The sequence below is a fragment of the Camarhynchus parvulus genome, chromosome 4, assembly GCF_901933205.1.
Source record: "Camarhynchus parvulus chromosome 4, STF_HiC, whole genome shotgun sequence".
In the NCBI taxonomy this organism is placed as follows: Eukaryota; Metazoa; Chordata; class Aves; order Passeriformes; family Thraupidae; genus Camarhynchus; species Camarhynchus parvulus.
The window spans coordinates 17368742-17382900 of NC_044574.1; the positions used below are offsets into that span (position 1 = coordinate 17368742).

At 37.5% G+C, this 14159-nt stretch overlaps 1 protein-coding gene across 6 annotated transcripts in view; it reads right to left on the reverse strand.

Annotated features, from left to right (window-relative positions):
- The window catches only part of KCNIP4 (potassium voltage-gated channel interacting protein 4), a 384901-nt gene that overhangs the window by 91225 nt on the left and 279517 nt on the right, over positions 1-14159 (reverse strand). Inside the window, exon 1 of one of the 6 annotated variants that reach the window (XM_030947764.1) lies at positions 760-1336. The exons of the other annotated variants lie outside the window; for them this stretch is intronic. Coding sequence (XP_030803624.1) covers positions 760-871 — 112 coding nt within the window. The 5' untranslated portion in view covers positions 872-1336. Of the gene's footprint in view, positions 1-759; positions 1337-14159 lie in introns of those variants that run through there. 6 annotated transcript variants of the gene reach the window in all.

The window sequence follows — 14159 nt, forward strand, 5'->3', positions numbered from 1 at the left end:
GTGACTGAGTAGACATTTTGTGAAAAACTTGAAAAGTTGAGAGCAAAAAATCTCAGTTATAACTGACCTGAAATAGCTTATTTTTATAAAATGTGGAAAACCCCTCATTTTTATAGAAATAAAAGTCCTAATAAATTAATGTGAAGCCCTCTTTGGGAGTAGATGAAATGATATGACCCATAAAATAGAGAGCAGACAAGATTCTGAGCAGGCAACAGGAATTTTAAAACATATATTAATGATATATATTTTAAATACACACATTTAATGTTGGCATCTATGCCTTTTTTTAAAAGATGTACAGCAGGCTTGATCCTAAAGCTCATCCTGTAATAACAGTGTATTGCATTTAGCTGTGAAACAGACTTTTAAAACACAGACACTTATACAGAAAAAAAACTCTAACTGCATCATAAATCAGAAGAGCAGAGCATTTTTTAAACATGAACTGAACTAAAATCTATCAAGTTCAGTAGCACTGAACAGCTTTCAAAGAAAACTGACAGGTGTTTTGTTCACTATTTTAGTCTTTTTTAATGACCATTGTCTCACAGCTGTAAATTCATTGCAAAATAAAAATCTTAGGCTAGCATCTACTTCTGTTTTCAATAACAAAGCAAAAGCAACAGAAGCAAACCAGGGTGTTTAATCTGTTACTTTCACTTTTTTCATTTCACAGTTTTTATAGCTGATGCTCTCTATTTTAGCAGATCAGACACCAAACCTACAAACAGCACAAACTGTGAGTGACCACTTTACCTTCTGAAAAATCAATCAGTCCCAGCAAATGAAGCAGCTTCAGAGATGCAAATATAATCACAACAATACCCACTGTTTGTAGTCCCTCCGACTCCCACTCGAGAGTCAACATCCTTCCAACAGGCAAATCATTCCAGTCTTCACACCGGTTTGCAATCAGAGGGAAATTAGAGGATTTTACCAAGAGTTTGCTTTGAAGAAATTTGCAGTGGTGTAAAGCACCACTATACCAAGCAGTGGCAGTTCAGCAGCCACTCTAGCTGAGATAAAATATCAGATAAAGCCCTGCATCTCATGCTTCTCTGAGCATTTGCTTTCATCAGTAGCGAGTCCTCCTAGAAGGCTGAGGTGGACCACGAACCTCTGGGTATGACATTGTATCCGTGCAGCAGGGTTACTGGGAGCTGCTGGAGGAACATCTGTGTCGAGCAGGAGCCTTGGCTGTGTCAGTGCCAAGAGGAAAAGCTCTCTGGAAACTTGCACGAGGGAGCACGCTGCTATCAGCGCTCAGTGCTCCGGCGCTCCCAGACCCAGAAGCTGCAGTTCTGCCCAGCTCCACAGCCTTTCCCCAGCTCCTCTGAGCAACATTTTTGTTAAGTTTCAGAAATGACAGTTTGCTAAAGACAGACATCTGTTTTCACGTGCTAAATGCTGCATGTCAGAAAACTACTGCCCTCTGCATTAGAAAGAACAATTATCAGAGAAACGCTGCCCCTTCCCCTTCTAAAGCATCACCAGTGTTTAATTAAATCTTCACTGAAAGTGAGAATAGAAATTAAAGAAATACACATCAGCATGATCAGTGCCGCCAGCTAGCAAAATACAGCGCTGTCAAGGAGATATGCACTGCCCAAACTCCTGATCCATAGCCAGGAAGAATGTATTCTTTATTGATTAAGAAACAAAACAGTGCTTTTTCTGCCTCAGCACACAAACCTAGAAGTGCTGAACCCCAAACTCTGATATACATTACTGGCTATTCAGGATTTTCCTGGGAAGATCTTATCCAGGCTACACATCAGGGGAAACAAATCCCAGCTGATTTATTAGATAGTCTGTATAAAACTAATTGTCCTGTGTTTATTAATGTGATTACCAAGAGGATACCCAGTGTGAAGAATACGTTCTAAAGAATGTTTGTACAGCACATGCATAACCAAGGTAATGCCAAAGTGCTTACCCTTGTGCACATCCTAAAAATTTAAATAAATCCTGTTCATTGCTATACAAAGCACAACAATAAAGTGAAGGGAAGGCTCAAGAAAAAAAGTATTTTAGATATTTCTGTTAATTAAAATATATGTTCTAAGACTAAAAAAAAATTGCATGAATGATGTCCAGTATCCACTACTCAGGTTACTAAGGTCTTTTGACTAGAAAAAAATTTTGCTAACTATCAAGAAGTTTAGGTATTTCTACTTTTATTCAAAAAGTCATTATAATTTTAAATTAGTATAGCAAGTTGTAACATTAACAAACTATTGCTTATGGGCTACCATGTAGAGAAAGAAAAATGTAATCTGCAGTTTATTGTCAGCTTTTTTTGGTTTTCTTTGAAAGCTGTACACATTGAAGGACAATATAAACAGAACTCTAGAAGCTATATATTTTTATTCATACAAAAATGCATGTGCGAGCTTCAGTTATTTTTAGGTTATATCTAGTCAATATATAAGCAAGAATATTCTTTGATTTTACACTTCTGGGTATTTAATACTAGAATGTTGTGAGTTGTGTATTATTTATATATGCTTTCAGTCTGAGTGTCAGTTCACTTTCCCATTAACATGTAAAGCTAAAACAGGGTCTTAAGAGGAAAGCACAGTAAAAATAAATCAAATCAAATACACTAGCCCACATTTGCACCTTCCAAATATGTCATTACTGTTTACCTCATATTCCACATTAATGATTCAATAAATTTTCCTTTTAAGTTCTTGTCCTCTTAAAAGAAAAGTTACATTTTGTTTCCTCTTTACAAATTCTAGGTACTCCATATAATCTCCTTTTAAGGCTCTAAAATGTTAATCTCATTCTCATCTCTGGCTCCTATTTTTTTCCTTGAGGTTATTCTTACTCAGGCTTTTCTTTTTCTTCAATGAAAAACATGAAAAAATGTTTACAATATTGCAGAAACAGTAATCCTAATATAGTGCCACACTCACACTACAGCAGTGAAAAAGGCCTTATTTATCTCTAATAAATGGTTTCAGGGAAATTATTAAAATGGATAAATCTGTCAGTCCACATTCCCCTTTCACACAGCAGGTTCAGGCTACCTTGTGCTCTTGAGCTGCCCACCTTGGGAGCAGAGGCCCCTCTACTCCACCAGGGAAGGTGCCAACCCACTTACAAGTGAAAGCCACCCAGCAAGAAGTGGTCCCAGACACAGCCAAGGTTTCATTTTCTGCTTTTATGCAAGAAGAAAGGCCTGGACCTCTTAAAAAAGATGAAAGGGAAAAAATTATGAATTTGATGAGTTTTAGAGGCCAATTCTACCTGCACAGCAAATGAGTTACAGAAGAATGTTTAAATTAGAAAAAAAAAAAAAAGGTGAGAACACACATTTGAATTAATGTAACTGATTACTGACTTCAGAGAACACCTCCTTAAAAAAAGAAATCGACTTTTCCTGTTGTTTCTCATTATAGTTCTCTAAGTTAGGAGAACCATACACTGAATTTGTGAGTCTCCAAGTCTTAACCCTCATAAGTAAAGCAGCAAGGATAAGAAACAATGTGGAAAGGAGAAGGAAGTGATGCGTGAAATCTTTCCTGCAATATGCCATGCAACAGATTAAAACATCAATATTACTTACAGATGTGAATTCTTCTGGAAGAAGTTCAATTAAAAAATTCTATGCCCCAAAACATTTGAAAATTTAATGAATCTTGAATAAGGAGATAATAAGATTTTGTTATACGTACAGCAACTCTTTGCATGCTTATCCTTCTAAATTCAAACTCCATTGCAGTTTCTCTTACACACCTCTTATTTTTTTCAATAATTTGAAAACAAATATTTGTCTGACACATTCTTATGTGGTGCCTGTATTGACTGTAAAAACAAATTTTAAGAGTTGTTGAAAGAAAAATAATTTTTCCATAATGTATCCCTCCTGGATACAAAAGGAAACACCATTTTTTACATAAAATTGGAAAAAAAAGATTAAACCAAGGGATGACATAATATCTAAAGACTCCTCTGGCTTGTTCTCTTTCCCTAAATCCAGCTTTCATTTTTGACTTTGCAAGGTATTCTGGTGGAGATTGAGCAATACATTTAAGTTTGCAGAAACTTCCTTGTGACTCTTCACAAGGTTGCACAGAGGGAAAAATAAAAGTACTAGAATTTATTATGAAGCTATCCCATCTAAACATTGCATTTTCCACTGTCCTTAAATTCTTCTCCATTAAGATTTGAAGCAGACAAGGAAGCAGATGCAGTGGGGTGGCCTTGCATGTTAGGAGAGTCTTGATTATCAGGAGTTTAATGATGGTGACAATAGGGTGGAGTGTTTATGGGTGAGAAAGGCCAGGAGGGCAGACACCATGGTGAAGCCTGCTAGAGACCACCTTATCAGGATGAAGAGGCACACAAAATGTTCTGTAAGCAGCTGGGAGAAGTATCATGATTGTTAGCCCTTGTTCTCATGGGGGAATGGGGGACCTTAACTTGCCAAATGTCTCCTGGAAATACAACACAGCAGTGAGCAGACAGTCCAGAAGGCTCCTGGTGTGTAGCAGATAGGTTCCTGACACAGCTGGGGAGGAGGCTGATGAGGGGAGATGTCCCACTGGACCTGCTGAGTAATGGGGTGCTTGCTGGCCATCTCAGGGATGGCAATTGTAAAAGAGAAATTCTCATAAAATAATTTCAAAAATTGTGAAATTCTCAGAAAACTCTGGAGGGACCTCAGCAGAAAGGCCATCTTGGACCTCTGGACAGACACTGGCTTGATAAGGTTGAGAAAATCCTGTTGGAGCAGTCCTAAAGGGCAAAGGAGTCCAGGGAGGCTGGAAGTGCCCTAAGGAAGCAGTTTACTGTCACAGGAGTAGGCTGCTCCCTATGTGCTAAAAGATGAGCCAGGGGGAAGACAATTGGCCTGGTTGAGCAAAGAGCTTTGGCTGGAACTCAGGACCTCTGCATAAAAACAATACAAATTTTTCTTTCCTAAGTAAATATTCAAGAGGAACCTGTGCTAAAGTGCTGTAGGAGACACACATTACTTGGAAGCACAGATCCCAAGTGAGTTTTGAACTGGACAGGGTAGACATGTTTAAGCTAGTGGCATCTACAAGAATGATCCAAATCTGGAGTCCCAACATTTTTCCACAAACAATTCCAAACAATTACTAGCTACTCTAATAATTTTAAATGGAATCATTTATGTGCAGAATGCAAATAATATAAAAAGGACACCTTAAATAAGACAGTGCATTATACACTAAGTACATTTTATAACTGATTGCTGTAGGCTTGTAGAATACCATCAATTTTCCCTAAGAAGAAAAAAAACACTGAGAAATATTATTTATAAAGCTATATATAGGAAATTAAATTTCATTAATTTCAAAGGTTACTAAGAACAGAGAAAATCTGCCATTTAAAAACAAACAATTTCATCTAATTTAACCCATCAAAAGAAATAGCACATGCTTAAGAATAACATCTGGATGCTAAGAATTGAATAACCAAGGAATAAAACAATTTTAAATTCTAGAAATAATTAAATAATACCTAAATAAGAATTCAATTACTAGCATATAAGGATATAAAATTTTCCTACAACTTAATATGACCTAAGTCCTTTCAAAATTACCTGGTATTATCACACTTCTTTGATACTTATCCCAGTCAGTACCTGGGTTTGGATTATATCTGTCGTTGTAATTAGCACAGTAAAATGACATGTATTTTCTTTTAATTCCCTTAATTATCTTCCTTAATTCTCTTAAATAACTTTTATTTTAATGATTACAAGAAATTTTTACTGGAAATTATAAACTCATCTTTTCAAATTTCTTTTGACTCTTACAGAGAACCTACCTGATCCCTAAAACATTGAAGTGTTTAATGTCTTTTCTCTATATTTTCTTTTTAACACCTGCTTGTAAACAGTATCTGTCTTTTCAGACTTTTTATACTGAGAATGATTTTCATTTCTGTGCAGACATTTTGGATTTGCAGTTGTCTAATGTACAGTGGGGCTGACCAAAACTGAACCATTTTCAAGGCAAGGATGTATTACTATTCATTAATTGACTTGAATTTTACTGCCTTCTTAGGTGTTAAAATCTGCACAGTGTTACAATTAGTGTGTGTGTGTGTGTCTTAATTGGCTGGGAGTAATAGTTCATTAGACTCTATTTGATATTTTCCCCTAATGTATCTGAAAAGGGAAACTGCAGATGAGTTAGAAATAGAAACAAAATTTGGAAGTATTAATTAGCTGCCCTTCTTTCTGTACTCTCTTCTTCCAGAGGGACATGTTAGACAGCCAGAAGAGAATGAAATGGTCAAATAAACACAGAAAGGGCACCTACAAACAGGTCAGATAAACGGCATATCTTCAGCTTCCCGTTCATGCCAAATCCGAGCTTATTAGGAAAGTTATCTGGTGGATAATGAATTTAATCCTCCTATTGTTTAACCAGTGAGAAATTCACTCACAGGCAATACATTGCAGTTTTCTACTCATAAAAGTTTCTATCTTTGATCTACAGAAGAAAACTATGTCTACTAGAAAGCATTTCAAGAACCAGGGGAAGAAATTAATTTACACATATCTTTTCAAGAATTAGTCTCAGGGTAAAATAATTTTGAGTGTATCACCTCCTTTGTAGGCTGCTACAGCTAATCACAGAACATCATGTAACTTTCATAAAATGTTTAGAAAAATGAAGCTAATGTATGGAATCACATTGTTCATCTCACCAGCACTGCAGCTGCTCAAGAGCCCAATATTGCACTAGCAGATTACTTATCCAGGTAGAATTGCAGGGAAACATTTGCTAGCTAGAAGAGCAAGGTAGAGTCTAATTATGAAAGATTAAATTTGTCAGGCTTCATATATCATCCTTAATATTTACACTAAGTGCCCTAGATCTTTAATGGCTGTAAGTGAATACAGGCTGAGAAAGGAAAAATTCAACATCTGTACAGGCAAGATAAATTTCACTGGTTTGTAATCAAGGAAGAAAATATGATATCCAAGCTTCTAAAGGTTTGCTCTCATACTTAGAAGTAAATTACACTAATATAATATTGTAGTTACAGCTGTAAAAATGTTCTAGGCTATGGCACGGGATTTCATTTCTTTTTTCCTCTCTCCATTTTCACCTTATGACTCTCACTTGCTTCTAAGCTTTTGTTCTTGCTTTGATCTATATCAAAGGACTGCTGCCATTACTGATCTGAAAAAAGGAGCTGAAAGGAATCCCACAAGAAAATCATTGCCAAGTCCCTTCGTAACATAGCACAGGTGGATTTATTCGTCAAAAAATCTAATTGATGCAGCATGTTTTACAAATATGTATAAAATAGTGTATAAGTGGTTTGTAAATTAAATGGAACGTCCATGGGAGCAACAGTAGCATTTTAATTTATTAAGCTTTAGCAAAGGATTACAGAGCAGCTACATGTTTCCTAAACAAGGTTAAATTACATTTAGTAATAGTCAGTAATCAAATTCTGGTTTGTTTTATTGAAAAGCCCACTGGCTTGTTTGACAAATGAAATTATCTCTAAATTATGCAACTGTGTCTTCAGCCTACAGACCTGGGGGTGGTTTTTTTTATATTAAATCATAATTGCTGCAGCAGGAATGGCCATTACCAAATTTCTAAGCACAAATGTGTATCTACACAGGAGAAGTGCAGTATTAATGGAACTACTAAGGGCCAATCACACCCAACTACTTTGTTAGCTATAGAAACCCACCTTCCTCCAAGATATGGTTTTCCTGCTTATAAGAAAACACAGGTTTTTTGTCTTTGCAACTCTTGTCTTCTCCGGTCTTTTCACATTTGGAACAAAGATAGTAACATCTGACTTGATGAGTTTGTTCTTTCACTAATATTTTTGTAATTATACATTGAAGCAAGAGAATGCCATTATCAATCACTTTATTCATGGAAATGAAAAACTACTAGGAAGCCAACAATAGAAATGATGGAACAGAGTAGCAGCATTCACAGCTCCATATTCAATCATTTTATGTTAGCCAAATTATGACTATATCCACTCATGTAGATACATACATACATCTAGGAAGACATGTATTTATGGGTTGTGCAGTTAGATGACCTTAGATGAGTTCCTAAGGAAAGGGAAGGTGCTTTCTGTGGTGATGAATGAGAAAATAAATGAACCATGTATGCCAGTAATAAAAGTTGGTATTCTAGTAACAAACAGGAATATTCATCACCAAGCCTACAACCCAACTATCAATTTAAAATCGTCAACCTATCCTCTGCAACATCTCTGTTTCAAAACAGATGTTTCTGTGGTTCAATGAATGGTTAGCAACTAAACCAAAGGGAAAAAAATACTGAAAAGGGAAAAAAATACTGAAAAGGGAAAAAAATTACTAATCACAATCATAAGAACATTACTATTGTGCAGCTGGTTTTTTGTATTGCACTTTTCTCTGATATAAAATAACCCATGCACAATAAATGTTCTATTTCTCTCCTTGGCTTTTCCAAAGGTGAAGCACTGTATTTCACCATAGCAACCAGAAAGTATTATAAATTAAGGCTGAAGAGGCTGACATATTTCTACATTTGATGTACTTGTTAAAAAAAAAATGAGTGTATTTGTCCTGTAAAGATGACCTATTACATGGCTGCAGCACATTAAAGAAATGTCTGTAATCCTGATTCAGTCCCTTAGCTCTATATAATTAGACTTGTACTACAGATGAAATATGCACAGGTTTGACTACAGCTCTGCAACATGTGGTTACCATTCCAAATTATGCAATATTCAGAATTAGTCCATATCACCTTGTGAGAGACTGGAATGGTAATGGTTAATGACTCAAAACTATTGACCTTTTGTAAAAAGTGCAGAGAGCTTTGGTGACCATATGCAAAGTGACCACCCATGTACAGAGGGGGTGCACACCCACCACGGGAGGATGGCCATGACAAACTGACCGGTGTTAGCAACAGCTGGGTTTGAGCCAGACATGGGAAGAGGTCAATGAGAAGATCCTGCAAGGAGAATTAGTGCTTTTTATCATGTTGGTGTCCTCCCTTTCACAAATGACTCAGAAGCGGAAAATCCTTTCCAAGTACCAGGACATTAACACTTAGACCTGAGGGTATTTATCCCTTCTGATGGGGCATAGCTGGCTCAGCCAGACGTGGGAGCTGTCCTGTCTTAGAAGGTGTCATAAATCATCAGGGACACCCAAAGTGCCCCGTGATCCACAGTGTTACATCACTGTCCCAGGGTGATGCTTGTATCCCCAACTGTGTGTTCTGTTTATGCTGGATATTATGTTCTGTGCCTTCAAGACTGGCTCTGAAGAGCAAAGTTTTATTTTGTTATCAGCCTGCTCACTCCCCCAATGGTCAGTGGGACGCAGAGACTGGGGCCGTACTTAGTGCAGCTTTTGATTTGCTTTTGCTTTGTTCTTGCTCCTGCTTTTGCTTCTGCTTGTTAGTTAGTTTAGCTAGGCAGTCCAGTTTTTCCCTGGGCTGTTTTTCTTTCCCTCTCCTGGAACTACTCAAGCCCACACCAAGAGTTTGCACCTTGTGGCCTGCAGCAGCTATTCCCAGTGCCAGAGGGACCAATAACAGAGCAACCACTCCCAGGAGAGACTTGCTGAATCTTTCATCTTTTTCAGAGTGCTGAAAAGGTGTTGTCATCTGGTATTGTTCATTTTGAGTGCTAGGGGCTGTTGTGCCTGTTAAATAAACAGGTTCTTTCCACCTCTCTCTGAGGAATCCTTCCTGACCTGGTTGGGGGACGGGGCCATGTGGGTTTGCTTTCTGGAGGGGCCCCCTTTGGAGGTTTTCCCCCAAATTTGCCCTAAACCAGGACAATCACACAGTGCAAGACATTCCCACCTGACCCTGAGTGTACATTAACCCACTGAAATTGGTATTCTGCAGGCTTCCCCAATGGGTCAAGATTTGGACCATCACTTCCACCACATGGATCCACGTGTGGTAATATCTGTCTATTCTTATCTTTTCTTGTCACTTCTACATTTTCTTAAATTTTATTTTTAAGATTTTATGTTACTATTATTATTATAACAAAAATGGCTACATACCTCCTCTCCACTGCAGCCAAATTGTTCTAAGAGAAACCCTATACACATTTATTTATAAATACAGACATACATATATAATATATATATTCAGTTTTGTTTCAGTCAAATAAATCCGAAGAGCTCTATTAACAAGAACATGCGTTATCCTTGCCTTCTGTGGAGGGCTGCAATATGGACACTGAAGACTTTTTCTTTTCTTTAGTGTAGGGCCTGAAATTCACCTACATATAGTGACTTGTGATAAACAGGTTTACTCCTGATAAATGGCAGTAGGAGAAAGAAGAAGAAATGGATGAGAATACATGGATATACATGCATATGATCTCCACATTGAAAGGTAAAGGAGTATTCCCTTTAATAAAAGCAGTATTCCCTTTAATAAAAAAGGTATTCCCTCTTTTTAAAATTTTTGATCTTTTTCTTTTCATTCAGAGCTTTCACTCTGACAATCTCAGAGGCTTCTTAAGCCTTTTAATTCTGCTATTAAAAGTGTAAGTAAGGCAGAGTACTAACAGTTTGGGAAATTTAAAGCTTCTGTGAACTGGACCCCCATTATTCTACAAAAGAGAGAGAGTAAAAAAAAATACTTATGCGGAAGGGGTTGAAAGAAATGGCATAACTTCATGTTTTTCAGCACATAACACAGTGGCTCACAGCCCTTTTCCAATGCAAGAACCTACAATGATATTTGAGGATCCATAGAATGCAATGGAAATTTTTCTGCTACAGCAATTTTGCTGTTCTGGCAAATTGGAAAGCAGCTTTAGGATAAAACCAAATCCTGAAAGGAGCAATGAGCTTACAATGACTTATCACTTCAGTAAGTTAAAGGAAGGTTGCAGATATTCCCTGGGGAAGCATTATAATGCCCAACTAAGCACAGCATCATGAGGCTCCTGTAGATGCTGAAATGAGGGAAGCAACAAAATACAGAAACACACAATCCTGAAACCTACATAAACCTTCAGCAAAAGTTCAGATACCATTTTGATTGTTTTATGCTGCTGCAGAGATCAAATTTTTCTTTAGTAGCTTTTCAGGGTTTACCACACCTTCTATACAATCCATGCTTATAGCTTAGATAGGCAGATATTTCCAACGAGAAATTCATTTCCACACGTTTCTTGACATGCACATGGTGAAACCCAAATCCCATAAATGAGATGCCTTCGTGTCTTCCTCCCGATAAACAAACATGATTTGGAACTGGCTGGATTTCTAATCCATTCTCTGCCATTTGTAAGATGAAGAATATTTTTATTGTCATTTTATTAATACTTAAGAATCACCCCCCCTCCCCCAGTAATCATTTGTGCACCAGGCTATGAATTTTAATTCCTTTAATCTCCTCAGAAGCAATTTCCATAGCTTCCAAACAAGTTGCTCTTTTCTGAACTCATTCTAATTAGGCAAAATAGTTATATAGAAAAAATTTAGTAACTAGTTTTTAGGTATTCAATTAGTGATGAACAACATTCTATAACGACAGGCCAACCACAGCCTTAGCATTTCATTAACAACCTCTCCTCATGAAAATAATTTGAATTATTTAAAAAAATTATGTCTTGTTTATCCCTCAAAAGCAAATAAACTTGAGCATCCCTTCACTTTCAGAAGCTGGAATTTCAGTTGAGGTACCCCCAGAAGTGTGCCCAGACCTCAGCCCATTCCCTCACTGCAACTGGTGTTTTGAGTAACGTGTATTTTCAAACTTATTCTTTGCTAATAGGACAGTGACACATGCTGTCTTTCACTGGAGCACACTGAGAATAATTAGGCTGCTCTGAGGCTGCTTGAACAGCTCTGGCAGTTTGCTGCCCTGGCCCCAGCATGCTGTCACTTCTGCACTTGCTTTGGTGCTTACCTGGTACTGTGTGAGCTTTCAAGGATAATCTTAAATAAGACAAAATACAGATCGACAGAAATAACCCAAACAAACAAAAATCAGAGCTTTTGTCCCAAATTACCTTGCAAGCAGTGCCCGTTTCACTTCTGAGTACTAATCTCATGGTTGTAGCAATGCTACAACCAAGACTGGCAACGCTGTGCAGGCTCAGGACAAAAGCCAGACTCTAACGGTGAAAGACCAAGCAAGTAAGGAAATGAATCCTGGGTGGGTTTTAACTGACATAATCAGCACAAAGATATTGCCAGAAGTAATCAAAACTTGCTGTCACACCAGACACGTGTGAAGAGGTGCAGCAGTCAAGCAGCAGCAGCATTCCTTCTGTGTGGGATTCAGTGAGACACAGCCCCTGAGCTCACGTGCAGTAACAAAACAACACAGTGCAGTCCAACTCTGCATGTTTAACATGGTTTGTGATTAATTCTGATTTACAGTTCTTAACATAGGTATATGAGATATGCTCACAGAACTAGTACCTCTGAAAGATATTCCTTAGATTTTCTGATTTGGATCCCAGCTGAAAGGATAAATTAATGTTATATTATACGGTGTTCAGCCAACTGGTAAATTCCCTTGGTGAATTCAAGTCTAGTACATTTTTCCTTCCTAGTGAATTACACCATCTAACACACCAAAAGAGATACATGAGGTATCTGCTCTGAGGCACAAACCAGCAGAATGCACAGGCTGTCTGGCTCCCTCACTGCCAGAAGATTGTTTTCTTTCACTTTTAATTGTTTGGGGGAAAGGGAATGCAACTGCAATAAAGGTTAAGCAACACTTGCTGCCTTGTGTGTTGAACTCGGTTTCTCTTTTAGCAGAGTGAGGGAATTACTGATCCCCAAACAAGTTTCTCAGTGGTATTAAGAACTAAAAATATTTCTATTGCAGCTGGAGAAGAAAAGTTAAAATAGTTAAACAATTTCAATAAATACAATAATTTCCCTCCATCCCAAATTCCACTATACAATAGACTGTATTGGAAGACATTATCTATGGATTATTAAGTTTAAAAAAACATATTTCTCAAGATTTTTCTCAAAAAAATTCCTTAATAATTCAAGATACTGTCTATTTTTCCCCAAGGTACTTCAGAGTATCTCTGAAGGAGGTAAGGAATAAAAGGATGGGATGGCAAAAAAACTAAGGTAGTTTTATATTCTTCAGGGACATAAAGCAGCAAAAGGCCACTTGAAAAAAGCAAAACACAGAAGTAAAGGAACAGTCACAACAACCTCAGCCTCTCTGCAACCGCCAATCTCCAGTGAAAACAAAATTAACATACTATAGGCATGAAGGAATGGTGTTCAGCTCACTTCTGCATTTCTAAATTTCCTGGTGGTTAAATCAGTATATTTCAGAATATGCCTTGTGCTGACAAGCAGTAAGTAGAAATTCTCAGACAAAATTTGACAAGATGGTAAATTTTGTCGCACTTATGGAAGAGGAAAAGGGTCACAGACAGGCTCAAGAGTATTAGATCCTGCTGCCAGAGCCCAGCTGCATCCCTATCCCCACTCTGGATGATTTGTTCAATGATCTCTGCAGTACAGCTTTCCTGAAGCAAAGGAAGAAAAGGCAGTACCACCACACATGAATGTCTAATGCTTTAGGGCTATCTGTAGCATTTTACAGCAAGAGCTGTTTTGCAAAGAATAAATACATTTAAACGAGACACGTGGTCCCAGGCATAGTTGCACATTTCTGTATGCACATTTGTCAAGTGTCTCCCCCAGACAGGAATTTAAGCTGCCTGTGCTCAAGGCCAGGTTGCTGGGGAATGAGAACTGCTTGAGAAGCTGTGACTACTCGTCAGGATGTTTAAGACCTGGAAGAAATTACACTTTTTCTCTCAGCAGTTGCATTTACACAGACACTGGTGATCATTCTCCCATTCAAGGCTACATGTAAAAAAAAAATACATCTTCTGCAAAAAAAGAGTTTACACATGGAGTACAAGAAAATATCTTCTACTTCATAATAACCTTCAATATAGAAACAAATAGGTCATGAATATTTGAGAAGGGAGATCTAAGCCCTATTAACCAAGAACTGTGCTTATAAGGTGAACACAAAATACTTGCACACAACTGTGTGCACAGTCTGTTTGTACATACCATAACAGACAGAAGCTAATAAATACACTTTTCATTTTTGGAATGCTGGTCTACTGCAGAATAAATACCAAAGAAGATTTATATTGCT